Source organism: Cherax quadricarinatus, chromosome 60 (genome assembly GCF_038502225.1).
Source record: "Cherax quadricarinatus isolate ZL_2023a chromosome 60, ASM3850222v1, whole genome shotgun sequence".
Classification (NCBI taxonomy): Eukaryota; Metazoa; Arthropoda; class Malacostraca; order Decapoda; family Parastacidae; genus Cherax; species Cherax quadricarinatus.
In genome coordinates this window covers 21,820,893-21,838,392 of record NC_091351.1, presented here as the reverse complement: position 1 = coordinate 21,838,392, position 17,500 = coordinate 21,820,893, and the positions used below count along the sequence as shown (strand labels likewise).

Here is a 17,500-nt window from a genome sequence, read left to right as displayed (position 1 = left end):
GGTCTGGCTACTTGATGTGTCCCACTGACCTTGATGGGTCTGTGAAGGTCTGGCTACTTGATGTGGCCCACTGACCTTGATGGGTCTGTGACGGTCTGGCTACTTGATGTGTCCCACTGACCTTGATGGGTCTGTGACGGTCTGGCTACTTGATGTATCCCACTGACCTTGATGGGTCTGTGACGGTCTGGCTACTTGATGTGTCCCACTGACCTTGATGGGTCTGTGACGGTCTGGCTACTTGATGTGTCCCACTGACCTTGATGGGTCTGTGACGGTCTGGCTGCTTGATGTGTCCCACTGACCTTGATGGGTCTGTGACGGTCTGGCTACTTGATGTGTCCCACTGACCTTGATGGGTCTGTGACGGTCTGGCTACTTGATATGTCCCACTGACCTTGATGGGTCTGTGACGGTCTGGCTACTTGATGTGTCCCACTGACCTTGATGGGTCTGTGACGGTCTGGCTGCTTGATGCGGAACCAGAAGAATGCTATAATGGTCCCCAGTTCGAAGATATTTTTGGAGAAGGAGTAGTAGTTAATGAGGACTATCATGTCTGAAGTTACGAACATCATCGTGGTGATAGTCGCCTGGAGGATACATAAATGTAGGAATATATTAGTACATGCAACAGTACATATACTGTATACATATACTGTATACATATACTGTATACATACACACAAAAATTATGCAAAAGTGTACACACGTGAAAACTTATGTAAATTCATAAATATACTCATGCATATATAAAAAAGTACATATAGATATGTATCCATTCTCACACTCGGGTAGATCCGAGGCACAGAAATGCAAACACGTGCTGACTCTGAAATTTTTCCCAAAGAGTTACCTGGGAAGTGTTGTAGTGAGAACTACTGCACAGTCTTGTGTGCACCTGGAGTTACCTGGAGAGGGTTTCGGGGGTCAAAGCCCCAGCGGCTCGGTCTGAGGCCAGGCCTCATGGTGGATCAGGGTCTGATCAACTAGGCTGTTACTGCTGGTAGCACGTAAGCTGATGTACGAAGCACAGCTCAGTTGGTCAGGTACTGACTTTCGGTGCCTGTCCAGTGCCTTCTTGAAGACAGTCAGGGGTCTATTGGTAATCCCCCTTATGTATGCTGGGAGGAAGTTGAACAGTCTTGGGCCCTGGACACTTATTGTGTTGCCTCTCAGTATACTCGTGGCGCCTCTGCTTTTCATCGGGGGAATGTTGCATCTCCTGCCGAGTCTTATGCTTTCATGGAGAGTGATTTTCGTGTGCAGGTTTGATACCAATCCTTCCACGACCTTCCCAGTGTATATTATCATATACCTCTCTCGCCTGCGTTCCAGGTAATACAGATCAAGGACCTTCAACCGTTCCCAGTAATTTAGGTGCCTTATCGTACTTACGTGTGCCGTGAAAGTTCTTTGTACACCCTCCAGGTCTGCAATGTCGCCAGCCTTGAAGGGAGCCGTTAGTGTACAGCAGTATTCCAACCTAGAGAGCACAAGCGATATGAAGAAAATCATCATAGGATTGGCATCTTTAGTTTTGAAGGTTCTCATCGTACATCCTAACATTTTCCTAGCAGATGAGGTAAATACATTGTTGTGGTCTTTGAAGGCGAGATCCTCTGACATTATCACTTCCAGGTCCTTCACATTACTTTTCCGCTCTATTGTATGGTTAGAATTTGTCATATACCTTGACACATTTTTAATTTCCTCAAGTTTCCCATATCTGAGTAGTTGAAATTTCTCCTCGTTGAACTTCATATTGTTTTGAGCGTGACTCCGCTTGGAGTCTCGTGGTGTCTTCGATGGAGGTCAATGCCATGGGAATCCAGGTGTCATCCGCAAAGGAAGACACGGAGCTATGGCTTACATCTCTATGTTAGAAATGAGGATGAGGAATAGAATGGCAGTGAGTACTGTGCCTTATGGAACAGAACTACTGCACAGTCTTGTTGTAGTGAGAACTACTGCACAGTCTTGTTGTAGTGAGAACTACTGCACAGTCTTGTTGTAGTGAGAACTACTGCACAGTCTTGTTGTAGTGAGAACTACTGCATAGTCTTGTTGTAGTGAGAACTACTGCACAGTCTTGTTGTAGTGAGAACTACTGCACAGTCTTGTTGTGGAAACACGGGGCTGAACACACCGGGTTGTCCTATATGTGTCTTGTTTACACGGGGTCATAGCTATCTGGCCTGCTGGCATAGTCATCAGCCTTGGCCATCTAGTGTAGTTTGAGTGCCACCATCTTGTGAAAGTGTTTGCAATTTTTAGTCAACAAGGACTAGTTACGATGCCTCTTTGTAGTTAAATTATTTCATTATCGTGTTATGTGTTGATAGGAAAAGTATTTGTAGTGGATGTGTGAAACATTTCCAAGTAGTGACTTAATTTTCTTGTCAGATGTACATACCTTAAGCCACTGGCTCAGTCACGGTGTGCTGGGCACCTTACCCAGCACTGGTGCTGGGCACCTTACCCAGCACTGGTGCTGGGCACCTTACCCAGCACTGGTGCTGGGCACCTTACCCAGCACTGGTGCTGGGCACCTTACCCAGCACTGGTGCTGGGCACCTTACCCAGCACTGGTGCTGCTTATTCAGCGTCGTCGTCCTGCTATCACATTTGTCACTTATGCTTGACTAGTTTTTAGAACCAGTAGACATCTATGATGTACCCAAAGTTCCTTTCCAAATATCATGATGTGTTTTCTGAACAATCATCGAAGTTCAAGTGGCGACTGCTGGCCAAAACTCTGCATTTACTTTTGTCTAGTTTAATCTTACGTGTACAAAGTGCTTATCTAACCTGTTCTTCAAAGACTAAATTGTTTTAGTGATTATAAGTTTTCAACTTTTGATCGATGTTTGTTCCAGTGTTCGGTAATTTAAAACAAAAAACTTTATGAAATACTGTTTTTGCACCTCTTGCTTCAGATATTTATACTATTATTTTAGTATTTGTTTACCGACCCTTGGCCGGGTGCCTAAAGCTGTCGGTTTACACGACGAGGTGTCTGTGTTCGATCCCCAGCGAGGGTAGAAACATTGGTCTTGTTTCTTTACACTGGTTGTCTATGTTCACCCATTAGTAAACTGAGAATCTAGGAGTTAGTCGACTGGTGTGGGTCGCATCCTGGGACAAAACTGACCTATTTTTCCCGAAATACTCTGCATAACAAGCGGTTTTCTATATAGTAGTATGTATGTCATTGATGTCAGCTATGGTCTGTATACCTTGTACATGTACTTGTAAAAATAAAGATAATAGTAATAATAATAATAATAATAGTAATAATAATAATAATAATAATAATAATAATAATAATAATAATAATATTATTATTATTATTATTATTATTATTATTATTATTATTATTATTATTATTATTATTATTATTATTATTAAAAGTTTAGACATACCTTCATTCATGGGTCGATACTTTTACACAGGGTTTGACAAGGTTAAAGATCCCTAGCTTCATTGACAAGCTATTTACAGGTTAAGGATTCCTAACTTTATTGGCAAGCTAAGAGCTGTTAGCTACATCAGCTCATTTGAAAGCGTTTTTATTGTTATGAGACATACAAGTAGGAAACAGGATGAAGTTGGAGCCATCTGTGGGCCAGCATTTTCATTTGATCAACTGACTTTATCTCGTTGACATCATTATGCTGTACGAATGTGTTCCATACTCGAGTCATCCTGGGTATGTATGATCTCAGATGGAGTGATGTTCTGGAGAAGGGTACAGCCAGAGTGAAGTTGCTGCTTTCTGCCCGTCTTGTGGCATAAAAGCTTGTTTCACGCTGTCCTCGAAGTGGATCCAAGTGTGGTATTTTGACAATATTGGCCTTGTACATAACAGTAAGGCCACCCACATCCCTCCTATGTTGAAGGCTCTGCTGAAATGACAGATCTATCCAGGATGGGTCCAGGCGAGAGATGAGACGTCTTGCTCTGTTCTCTACTCTGTCAAGCAGTCGCAGATGAGAGGGGGGGCAGGCAAACCAAGAAAATGGAGCATACTCAAGGTGTGAGTGTACTTGTGCCTCGTACAGGATCTTGCAACCCCAACTGTCAAGCAGATGCGAGATACGGCGAAGTGCTGTAAGCTTCCTGACTGCCTTGTTTGCAAGATTTACAACATGGTTCTTCATGGTTAGTTTGGAGTCAAATTTCACCCCAAGGATATCAACTCTTCTCCAGGTGCCAACACCCTCCCATTCATCCTTACTTCTGCACCAGCATTACCATTATGGTGCCTAGAGACGATCATCATTTGCGTTTTCTCAGGTGCAAATGTTACTTGCCATCTATTTCCCCAAGCTGATATAGCTCTCAGCTGGTGATTGATGTAGCTAAGAGCAGCTGGCATTTCTTCTCTTTGATAAGTGAATGTCAGTGTACAGTCGTCTGCATATGCATGTGATTCTGGGATGAGATGAAGAAGGTCGTTGAAGTAGACATTCCATAACAACGGACCCTGGACGCTTCCTTGTGGAACACTTGCCCCAGTAGGATGTCTTGCTGATTCCGTTCCATTGAGAACTACACTTAGAGATCTACCATGAAGGTAATCACTGAGGAGACATAGCGTAGAGCCTGCAATTCCCAGTGCTTGAAGTTTTGCTAAGAGGCCATGGTGCCACACCCGGTCGAAAGCGCCAGCAATGTCCAGTGCTACCACACAGCTGACTTTGGATTCATCCAGTGACTGGTGCCACTTAGTGGAGAGGTTTAACAACAGATCAGCAGCAGAGTAACCTTTCCTGAAGCCATATTGACGATCACAAAGTAGTGAGTGGTAGTCAAAAAACTCTGTCATTTGTCTTGAGATTATTGTCTCAGTGATTGACAGGAGTGACACTGGTCTGTAGTTGCTGATTTCTGCTCTGCTCTTCTTTTTGTGAACAGGGACTACATTTGCCTCTTTCCATAGAGAGGGCCATTTACACTGTACTAGGCAGTGCTGAAAGATGCGAGTTAGAGGTGCTGCTAGCTGGTCTGCACATCTTCTCAACAATCTTGGGCTCAACTTGTCTGGGCCCACAGCCTTTTCTTGGTCAAGCGATTTAAGAAGGAAATGCACCTCCTCCTGCCTTACTGTCACCACTGACAGTTTTGACACAGTTCTTGTTATCTCATGCTGCTTCCCTTATAATGATTTTAATCCTTAAATATACCCATTTCTTCTCTTTTTTATTTTGCGCTCATAATGTAGGATATTCTCTGAAATCTCCTCGCTCTTACCTCCACTACTTTTTGTCAAAAGTTTTACTCTGTCAGAGCAGTAGACTGAACCTATCCTGCCTTGTTCTTGGGCATGGCAGGGAGGCGGAAATCTTTCTTATGGATCAGGCTCTTTTCTCTTTTTATTCTTGCATTCGTCTCTGCGTAAAAAATACCACATTCGTCCTCTGAGCTAAATCGTAAATCTTTGTTAACTATTCTCACTTCTAAATCCCAACCTCTTTGCATTTTAATCCTCGGTATCGTACCTCTCTCTTTCTTTATTTCTATCCCAGGCTAATCCGTCTCATTGCAATGGGTTCTGGCTTACAAAGGTATCAAATTAAATTAAAGACAAAATGGCGTTCCTGATTTGCTCTTCTTTCTTCTTTGATAGACCCCTGCTCAGGTAATGTACGTGGATGACTTACGGTTCACATCTATCAGTTCAGGATGGTTGCCCATCCTATCCTTACCAGCTCGACACGGACAGCCACCTCCATTCTTGTTCCACATTTTTCTCTGTCAGTACTTTCCTTCTTGGGACTCTTACCTCTTCTTCCATGTGATATGTGATGTCAGTTGTGGTTAAAATTTCTGCGGAAGAGTTTTACCAGCCCTAGGACTGTCCCCGCCCTAAATCTTACGAGAACAACAACTTCTGATATGACTGTTGCAGTTAAATTGCTTCCACTAAAACTGTAACTTAATCCTTCCATCATGACAGGCTTTAACTATTTTCCTGGCTTACTTCTTAATTCCGATACATTGTTACTCTGGACACTCAACCTACAGAATAATTGTGACAACACTGAAAGAGAAGCAACTCACAATAAAGATGAGAGCAGGGATGGGAGTACAGTTGTGGACGTGGAGATGAGAGAACACCCGGGGTAGTTGGCCACGCCTCGAGCTGACAAACAGAACCCTAGCATTGGCGAAGATAGCACCATTGGCACAACCACTTGTGGAACTCGCCACAAGGATGGGTATCATCCATGCCATCACACCCATGGTAAGGTTGCCGAAAACCTGCGGTCGAGAAGGTAAATGTGGATATTTTATTAAAATTTTACTGCGTGTATTAAATAACTGGCATCTGAAAAACATGGCATTTCTAATTCAGTAATTAAATTAGTTACGATTAAACATAAAACAAAGTTTAACTTAACGGTGTTGAATTTTTTTTTTTTTTTTGAAATATATGAAAAGTCAAATATTATTTATTTCCTAGATGTTGTTTTCCTGTTAAATTTTTCAAAATGTCAACGACAGATTTCACTAACAATAACAACTTTCTTCTAACTAGGAAACATGAATATTGAAAACTTGAAGACAACTGAAGATGTCTACTAAAGTTATTACATGAACTCAGAGTTAGAAAATGTCTGTATAAAACTGACTAGAGGACACTTCCACATGTCAAGTGTTCCTTCAACTTTACCAAAGTTATAAGTCACCATGGTGGAAAATTTCAAGTTAATAGGTTAATTTGTTCTGAAATTATGTACGAGAGACTTTGTGAAAGATAGAGTGCCAACTATCTTATAAAATCGAATGAGAAAAAAAGCTGAGAAAACTCCATTAAAGAGCAAATTTTGAATATTAGTTTTCATTTCTCAGTTATATGCTTTTTAAAAATCTCTAAAAGTCAACAAGAGAAAATATTTAAAATTTTTAGAAAGTCCGATTTGATATTTTTTCAGTAAAATTGTCAACAGCGCCCACATTAATACAGAAATATTTCCCACGAAGATGCAGCTCCGCTTACCATTTTAAGCTGATCAGAATAGTTATTATTTTCATTAATACGAAAAAACAAAATTTATTCATAAAACAGGCATAATAAAATTGATGCAGTTCAAGGTGAACGCCAAACTTTCTTTTAATAAATCTTCTAACAATGAAAGTTTTAAGACTTTCAGAAAAAGATTTTTACTAACTGGTCGGTATCAAACAATTCCAGCTTTTTAACAATGTCAGTAAAATTTATAATTTATGCTGAGACAGATTAAACTTGTGGATCATCTTTCTTATCACATCCATCAACATTATATTAAATCCATCAACATTATATTATGAAGTCATTCAGAAGATTCTTTGTTTACTTTTTGTATGACCATCAACATAACTATTTAAAAAAAAAGGCAAACTGAGACCAATGTAACTCAGTAACAATGTAAAGTTATAACAGTAAGTACTACATGTGACAGAGTTAACTGTGTTTGACAGCTACAAGAATGATTCCATTATGGCTGTAATGCCCTAAAGAAGGACCAAAATAACTCAGGCTACTTGAAGCATTATTAAAACCAACGATGTAACTTTACCAATCAAATGACAAACTTAAAAAACTTCTGACAGAAAAGGCAGTTCTGATTCTGTTGCCGTTCAAAGAAAAGATAAACAAGGCCACTTCCGACAAGACTGTCTTTGATGGTGGTGAATTTGAGAGACAAGTGGGAAGTTGAAAGAAACAATCAGACCCTCTCCTTGGACATGCTTCTTCGTGAGTGCTTCTTTGCTTGGTTCTCCCCAGTTTTGCCGACTCCTTTGTTGTCATGGTCAGGGATACAGGCTGTCTAGCACTGCTCACTGCACATGTTAAAGAGATGGATTATCGTGAGCTCTGGATGCTAGCAGCAACATACAACAAACCAAATTTTATTTTAATAATACAGGAACATTATCAGCTTCAGTCTGCATGGTACAGAATCTTATTACATTTCTTGCAATCACGGCTGTGACATGGCATCTTTGACTTGAAGAAAATAGTGTGGAAATGTTAAAAAAAAAGAGTCTCAGAGGCCTAAATGAAGGTGTTCTAACATAAAAAGATTCTGCTTTAGTTGTTTTTTTTTTTTTGTTTTTTTTGTGCAAGGAGTGGCATGCTGCTGAAAACAAAGAAGAAAAGACATGTTATGCATTAAACTTTTATTGGGAAACAGTTTTGCTCTATGTTGGTGTTGTGTACCCTCAACTGGACACAATGTATTTTTAAAATTCTGTATCTTTAATATTCTGTGTATATTTTATTATTATATAATTTTATATTGGAGATGTTTTCATTATTAGCTAAAATGAAAATACCTTTTCTGTATACTATTATTTGAGTTAGCTATATTACTAGGTAGGGTGTAACATGTACACTTTATGTTCCAGAGTTGTGGTTGGCTGACCACACTATTGGCTCGGCTCGCTTGTTTACCTGCTGGCGTCTCTGCAGTACCAGTGTGAGTCACATAATCATACCCAATGTTGGGCTGTTGGGTTGGCCTCACTCAGTCTCCTCCTGGCCTCTCTTAGGAGACACATCAAGCTCTCTTCCTGGTGCTTGATTTCCTCTCTCGAGGGTTATTTTCGATTTCTCTCTTACCCTGGTGAATTTGTTGGCTCAGTTATCTGACTCTGCCTTGTCGGCCTTTTTTTGTTGCTTTATGGTCGGTAATATTCTAAGTTGGGCTGGATGAAGATAGCACCAAGTCTAAGCCTATAATTTTGATTTCTCCATATTAATAATATATTGGTTGAAATAGATTCTTATCGTTAATGCAATTATACAAATATGTACATACCAAGAGAATTGTAGGAGCACGACTCATTATTTATGTCCAATATTTTACCTTTGTGTACATATGTATTCTGTTAGACAACTTTACTAGTTAAGATCTTAAATTTTATCTATTTTGTTTGTGTTCTCGAATTCTTATATTACAACTTATTGTTAAAAAACCGGAAACAGGCCAACTGGAGATGTTTTAAGAAGTCGAGTTTTGTAACAAATGGGGGCCTGTCCAGGAGCTTGATCCAAGGAAAGAAGATATGGTCAATAAGCTCTAGCTCTTAAGCAATATGTTGGAATAATATAATCGCTCTCTTGGTATAAACTGATTTTTATAATGTCAGGACCTTCTAAGGCACAAATACACTTTTCCTGCAGAAGTTCTAAGGCATCATATAAGGGCACTGTGCTAACCAACTCTTTTAGTGTTCAAAACACTTTCCTTCTGTTTGATGCTATCAACGAATGCAAGGATGTGGACGAGTCTTGTTATCACAGGTGACACTACAGTCATGTGTGATGCTACAGTCAAGGGTAATGCTACAGTCACGGGTGATGCTACAGTCAAGGGTGATGCTACAGTCACGGGTGACGCCACAGTCATGGGTGATGCTTTAGTCACGGGTAACACTACAGTCACAGGAGATGCCACAGTCATGGGTGACATCACAGAGAATTCTTCAAAGGAATTTGCCGAAGGGTCACAGGTACTGACCAGCCAGACTGGAGCACACAGAAGAAAGACTGTTAACTGTACTCCTTGATGTGTGTCTGCAGAGTCTGGCACAAGATTTTGGCCTTCATGGAGTTTGAGCACCGGCAATGGCAGGAACTTGTGGAAGCTGACTTCCTTCTCCAGATACTCAAAGTTGGACTTCTTATCCAGGGTGCTGCTTGAAACGTCGTTTAACAGTTGCTTGATATCTATACAAGCAAGTTGAGTGGCAATATCCTGGTTGATCCCTTCATTGGCTCGACTCTCATCTTCTAGGACCTAGGTACTCATTCTTAACTTGTTCATAATAATAGCAGAAGGTATCCCTGTCCTTCTTGTAGACCTGGTGGAGGTCAGAGAGTATAAAGTGATCCTGACGTTCAAATTTCCAGTCTTTGTTCAGAAATTTTGAGTATTTTTCTTAAATGGTCAGGTCCTGGTGTACCAGTGTACCTCCCTAGCAGTAGTTTTCTTGACAGCAAACATTCCCTCATGGTCGAGCTCCAGGAGGTTATTATTATCTTCTTTAAGTCTGTTCAGTCACCAAACTTAACTGCGTTGGAGTTGATGCATCCTTGACTATAATTAACAAGGTTGTACTTGTGTCTAATATAGTTTAATAAATACAAAACACACTCCATATTTGTGATGAAAATTAGAGATGTGCTTTAACAGCTAAATGGCTGTTTGTACAAAAATAAAATTTTGCACTAAAAATATTTTTTTAAGAACTTTTTTTTTTTGCAAATTTAATTTTAAAAATAAGGAATTTAAATAAACTAACCAGTGAAAATGGAGGGTTATTTATAAAATAATTTTTTCATGTGACTTAGATTTGTCCTACACTAAATATTAGAGAAGCCTATGTGATTACCTATGCATCATGAAAATACATAGGACAATGAGTGTGAATGTGTGAAAGTTGGTAGAGAAGTTGTTTTATATAAAAATTGCATATTTAATATTTATTAAAAAATTGTGTATTTAATATTTATCATCCCATTTATTTATCTAAATATATTCTTGTGTTTAATATTTCAACAGTTATGAGATTATGAGTTAGCTAGATTTTGATGCGGAGTGTTGAGCCACTCTGGCTTCTATACGGATAGGATTGTGGCCTAACAGCTGTGTCTTCCATTATTCTTCATGTACGAGAACAAGTTGTGCCCGGCTGCTATATCGACAGTGCCTGATCCATCTCGAGCGCTACCTTGGAGTTGTATGGAGTCTCTGCACTGTTAAGATATGCTGTCCTCGTACGAAGAAGAAATAGTCATCAAAAGTGGAGACACGGAACTTTGTCAATAGGTTAAAACAAAGTTTCTCCTGTTAATGTGAGAGAGATACATGATGAATATTGGGACATCGACCTGTTGTGGTGCGGGGAGAGAGGGAGGGTGTTCCATACCCTGAACTGGACACAAAGTATATTTAAAATTCTGTATCTTTAATATTCCGTGTATATTTTATTATGTAAATTTATATTGGAGATGTTTTCATTATTAGCTAATATTAAAATATCTAACTTTATACTATTATTTGACTTAGGTATATTATTAGGCTGGGTGTAACATGTACACTTTATTTTCCAGAGTTGTGGTTTGCTGACCATACTATCGGCTCGCTTGTTTACCTGCCGGTGTCTCTATAGTACCAATGTGTCTCATAATCACATCCAGTGTTGGGCTGTTGGGTTGGCCTCACTCAGTCTCCTCCTGGCCTCTCTTAGGAGACACATCAAGCTCTCTCCCTGGTGCTTGATTTCCTCTCTCGAGGGTTATTTTCGAGTTCTCTCTTACCCTGGTGAATTTGTTGTCTCAGTTATCTGACTCTGCCTTGCCGGCCTTTTTTTGTTACTTTATGGTCGGTAATATTCTCAGCTGGACTGGATGAAGATAGTACTAACTCTAAGCCTATAATTTTGATTTCTTCATATTAATAGTATATCAGCTGAAAAAGATTCTTATGGTTAATGCACATATACATTATATACATACCAAGAGAAATGTAGGAGCTTGTCTCTTTATTTACGTCCAATATTTTAACTTTGTATATGTATATTCTGTTAGACAATTTTTCTAGTAAAGATCTTAAATTTTATTTATTTGGTTTGTGATCCCGAATTCTTATAAAACAACTTCTTGTTACAAAACCGGAAACAGGCGAACTGTTAGACAGGGATAAATTAACTAATTCTCTACCATGCTCTGGGGACGTTTTAAGAAGACGAGTTTTGTAACAGTTGGTTTTTATCAAGTATTGATAAAGCGATAACGTTGTGGCAACATATGTTTGTTTTATACCGCGTGTCTTTCCTTGACACAGCAGCAGCAAATACTAGTGAATCCAATTTTGTTTAATAATACAAAAGAGAAGACTCACCACAGCCACAGCAGCAGAGGAGAGCATCTGGCTGGGTGTGAGCACAGCGAAGTAGGCGACGTTGGTGAGGACATAGATTATTGTAATACTGGTGAGCGAGATAGTGATGGCCCTCGGCACGTTCCTGTTACCAGAAAAGTGAAATATCAACTAGAATGAAATGTCGCATGACCTTGAATTATGAAGACCAAGACACACGTTGTAGAACAAACTTTTGTTAGTTATCACCAGAGGACTAATACTCTGGTTATTTAATACAAAATATAATTATACCATTTAAATTTTAAAAGTGGCAAAATGATGCCTATACACTCCACCAACAATACCAACCATCTATGAATCATACGGAAGAGGCAGTCTACGGTTATCAATTATTTTTTATTAACGTATTGGCCGTCTCCCACCAAGGCAGGGTGGCCCTGAAAAGAAAAACTTTCATCACCACTCACTCCATCACTGTCTTGCCAGAGGTGCGCTAACACTACAGTTAAAAAACTGCAACATTTAACATCCCTCTTTCAGAATGCAGGCACTGTACTTCCCATCTCCAGGACTCAACTCGGTCCTGCCGATTTCCTTGAATCCCTTCATAAAAGTTGCCTTCTTAACACTCCAACAGCACGTCAAGTCTTAAAAACCACATGTCTCCATTCACTCCTATCTAACATGCTCACGCATGCTTGCTGGAAGTTGACCCCCCTCCCTCCTGCCTTTCCTAGGCCGACCCTTACCACGTCATCTCTCCACTACAGATATATACTCTCTCGTAGTCATTCTATTTCGTTTCTCCCTCTCTACATGTCCGATCCACCTCAACAACCCTTCCTCTGCCCTCTGGATAATAATTTGGTAATCCAGAATCTCCTCCTAATTTCCAAGCTACGGATTCTGTGCATTATATTCACACAACGCGTTGCCCTCAGACATGACATCTGCACTGCCTTCTCCTTGTTGCAACATTCACCACCAATTCTTCACACCCATATAAGAACGTTGGTATAACTATACTCTCGTGCATTCCCCTGTTTGCTTACGTAGATAATGTTCTTTATCTCCACAGACTCCACAGTGCACCACTCACCTTTCTCGCCTTATCAGTTCTATGATTTACCTCATTTTTCATATCCCCTCTGCTGACACGTCCACTCCCAGATATCTGAATACATTCACCTCCTTCATACTCTGTCCCTCCATTCTCATATCCAGTCTGTCGTTACCTATTTTTTATGTTATCGTCAACACATTACTCTTCTATATTCACTTTTAATTTCCTTCTTTTACTTACGCTTCCTAACTCGTTCACCAAATTCTGGAGCTTCTCTTTAGAATCTTCAAAACGCACAGTGTTATCAGCAAAAAAGGAACTATGACAACTCCCATTTTGTGTTTGATTCTTTATCACTTAATCCTACACCTCTTGTCAACATCTGATCATTCACTTTTTTACAACACCATATGTAAATATATTGAACAACCATGATGACATCACACACATCCTTGTCTAAGGTCTACTTTTACTGGGAAATAATCTCCCTCTCCTACATACTCTAACCTGAGCCTCACTATCCTCGTAAAAACTATTCACTGTTTTCAGTAACCTCAGTAACCTACCTCCTATTCCATATAGTCGAAACATCTGCCACATTGCCCCCTATTCACTCTATTATTCTTCTTTTGCAAATCCATAAATGCCACAAACCATTTTAGCCTTATCTAAATACTGTTCACCTATATGTTTCACTGTAAACACCTGGTCCACACACCCCCTACCCTTCCTAAAGCCTCTTTGTTCATCTGCTATCCTGATCTCTCTCTTACTCTTAATTCTTTCAATAATAACTTTACCATACACTTTACCAGGAATACTCAACACACTTACTCACTTATAATTTTTGCACTCTCTTTTATCCCCTTTGCCTTTATACAAAGGAACTATGCATGCTCTCTGCCAATCCCTAGGTACCTTACCCTCTTCCATACATTTATTAAATAATTGCACCAACCACTCCAAAACTATATCCCCACCTGCTTTTAACAATTCTATCTTTATCCCATCAATCCCAGCTGCCTTACCCCCTTTCATTTTACCTACTGCCTCACAAACTTCCCCACACTAACAACTGACTCTTCCTCACTCCTACAAGATGTTATTCCTCCTTGCCCTATACACTAAATCACAGCTTCCCTATCTTCATCAACATTTAACAATTCCACAAAATATACCCTCCATCTTCCCATTACCTCTAACACTTCATTTAATAGCTCTCCTCTCCTATTTTTAACTGACAAATCCACTCGTTCCTTAGGCTTTCTCTACTTATTTGTCTCTCTCATTTGCTCTCTCTTTACATTCTTTCACCACTCTCTTAACCTCTCCTTTCTTTTTCCATATACTCCTCCCTCCTTGCATCACTTCTACTTTGTAAAAACCTTTCATATGGTAACTTTCTCTCTCTTACTACTCTTTTCATGTCATCATTCCAACAATCGCTCTTCTTCCCTCCCGCACCCACTTTCCTGTAACAACAAACTTCTGCTCAACACTCTAACACCATCTATCCTTCAATAGTTATTTACATTTTACCCCTTAACTATCTCTTGCTTTAGTTTATAAACCTTCACTTCTCTCTTACTTCCTGCATCCATTTTCCTTGTATCCCATCTTCCTTTTACTCTCAGTGCAGCTATAACTAAAAAGTGATCTGATATATTTATAAACATACACATCCTGAAGTCTACAAATCTGCCAATACATATTCCAAGAAGTTACTGTCATTACGCCCTGTATCGTATCTACTTTACTTATTTATCATTTTTTTTAAATGTGTATTACTCATAACAAAACCCCTTTCTACACAAAATTCAAAGGCCCCCCTCACATATTGATTTACACTTGGCACCCCAAACTTACCTGCCTCACACTCTAAATGTTTGTCCTACTTTAGCATTTGTCTCCTACAACAATTACTCTCTCACTTGGTTCAAAAGACTTAAGAAACCGTAATGATACGATTTCTTAAGTCATGTTGACGGCAGTGAAGGGACTTGAGCTAGAGTTCGTCACGGCCACGCTAGCTGGAGATTCGTCTGTAAAAACTTGCATTTGTGGTCACAGAGGTGCCTGTGCTAACTTTCCTATGGTGTAGAAATATACCTAGTTGGATGAATCTTATTGTGGCTAGCTGGTCTAGTGGCTAACGCGACGGGCTGGAGTTTTGAGACTCTATGACCGCGGGTTCAATCCCGGCCGGGGGTATGGTTGGTTCAAAAGTTCCTAAACATTCGCTTAATATCTCCAAAAATATCTCCCCTCACTCCCCGCTACACTCCTCTCTTCTCCAGGAGCATACACACTTATTATGACCCACTTCTCGCATCCGACTCTTATTTTAATCCACACAATCCTTGAATTTATACATATATACTCCCTCTTCTCCTTCCATAACTGATCCTTCAACATTATTGCTACCTCTTCCTTAGCTCTAGCTCTCTCAGATACTTCAGACTCAATGCCAGTTATTTCTGTGTTTATATAAAGCCGAATAGATTGAACCCGCACTTTCTGAGTGCTCTGCGAACCTTTAAATTGTTACAGCTCGCCGAAGTTGACAGCTCCCAGTCGATCGCATTATGTAATTAAAATCGAAAGTCTTGAAAGAAACTATTGGAAGAACACAATACTGAACATTATTACCAGCTCTGTAATATAGAGTCGCAAGAAAATATAGTATTAAAAGTTCAATAAACTAAAAAATAATGCGAGCATTTCATTAAATATTTTTAATGTGATTTTGCTTTGAAACTTGCACATACACAGCTGAAACTCAGCAAAAATACTTGCAACTAAGATACACCAGCAGTTAGCATTAGAATCCTATCAGAAGCGACATTCTGTAGTTACTACATGCAAAACTAAATTATTTAACAAAAGTGGAAAAAATTTACAATTCTCGAAGTGAAAGTTTTCTTTCAGTGATGGAAACACTGAAAGTTGGATTTATATATATATATATATATATATATATATATATATATATATATATATATATATATATATATATATATATATATATATATATATATATATATATATATATATATATGTATATATATACATATATATATATATATATATATATATATATATATATATATATATATATATATATATATATATATATATATATATATATATGAATATATATATATGTGTGTGGGTGTGTGTGTGTGTGTGTGTGTGTGAGTGTATGTGTGTGTGTGTGTGTGTGTGTGTGTGTGTGTGTGTGTGTGTGTGTGTGTGTGTGTATGTGCGTGTATGTGTGTGTGTGTATGTGTGTATGTGTGGGTGTGTGTGTGTGTGTTTGTGTGAATGTATGTGTGTGTACATGTACTCACGTATTTGTACTCACCTATTTGTGGTTGCAGGGGTCGAGTCCTAGCTCCTGGCCCCGCCTCTTCACCGGTTGCTACTAGGCCCTCTCTCTCCCCGCTCCATGAGCTTTATCAAACCTCGTCTTAAAACTGTGTATGGTTCCTGCCTCCACTACGTCATTTTCTAGGCTATTCCACTGCCTTACAACTCTATGACTGAAGAAATACTTCCTACTATCTCTCTGACTCATTTGTGTCTTCAACTTCCAATTGTGGCCTCTTGTTTCTGTGTCCCCTCCCTGGAACATCCTGTCTTTGTCCACCTTGTCTATTCCACGCAGTATTTTATATGTCGTTATCATGTCTCCCCTGACCCTCCTGTCCTCCAGTGTCGTCAGGCCGATTTCCCTTAATCTTTCTTCATAGGACATTCCCCTTAGCTCTGGAACTAACCTTGTCGCAAACCTTTGTACTTTCTCTAGTTTCTTGACGTGCTTTATCAAGTGCGGGTTCCAAACAGGTGCTGCATACTCCAGTATGGGCCTGACATACACGGTGTACAGTGTCTTGAATGATTCCTTACTAAGGTATCGGAATGCTGTTCTCAGGTTTGCCAGGCGCCCATATGCTGCAGCAGTTATCTGATTGATGTGTGCTTCCGGAGACATGCTCGGTGTTATACTCACCCCAAGATCTTTCTCCTTGAGTGAGGTTTGCAGTCTTTGGCCACCTAGCCTATACTCTGTCTGTGGTCTTCTGTGCCCTTCCCCTATCTTCATGACTTTGCATTTGGCAGGATTAAATTCGAGAAGCCATTTGCTGGACCAGGTGTCCAGTCTGTCCAGGTCTCTTTGAAGTCCTGCCTGGTCCTCATCAGATTTAATTCTCCTCATTAACTTCACATCATCTGCAAACAGGGACACTTCTGAGTCTAACCCTTCCGTCATGTCGTTCACATATACCAAAAATAGCACTGGTCCTAGGACCGACCCCTGTGGGACCCCGCTCGTCACAGGTGCCCACTGTGATACATCATTACGTACCATGACTCGTTGTTGCCTCCCTGTCAGGTATTCTCTGATCCATTGCAGTGCCCTTCCTGTTATATGCGCCTGATGCTCTAGCTTCTGCACTAATCTCTTGTGAGGAACTGTGTCAAAGGCCTTCTTGCAGTCCAAGAAGATGCAATCAACCCACCCCTCTCTCTCTTGTCTTACTTCTGTTATTTTATC

At 39.8% G+C, this 17,500-nt stretch overlaps 1 protein-coding gene across 1 annotated transcript in view; it reads right to left on the bottom strand.

Moving 5' to 3' along the window:
* Positions 1 to 17,500, bottom strand: part of LOC138854474 (Y+L amino acid transporter 2-like) — a 179,197-nt gene that overhangs the window by 683 nt on the left and 161,014 nt on the right. The window contains exons 6-8 of the mRNA XM_070098041.1: positions 11,898 to 12,021; positions 6,067 to 6,267; positions 352 to 593 (exon numbers count right to left, since the gene is read on the bottom strand). Coding sequence (XP_069954142.1) covers positions 352 to 593; positions 6,067 to 6,267; positions 11,898 to 12,021 — 567 coding nt within the window. The remainder of the gene's footprint in view (positions 1 to 351; positions 594 to 6,066; positions 6,268 to 11,897; positions 12,022 to 17,500) is intronic.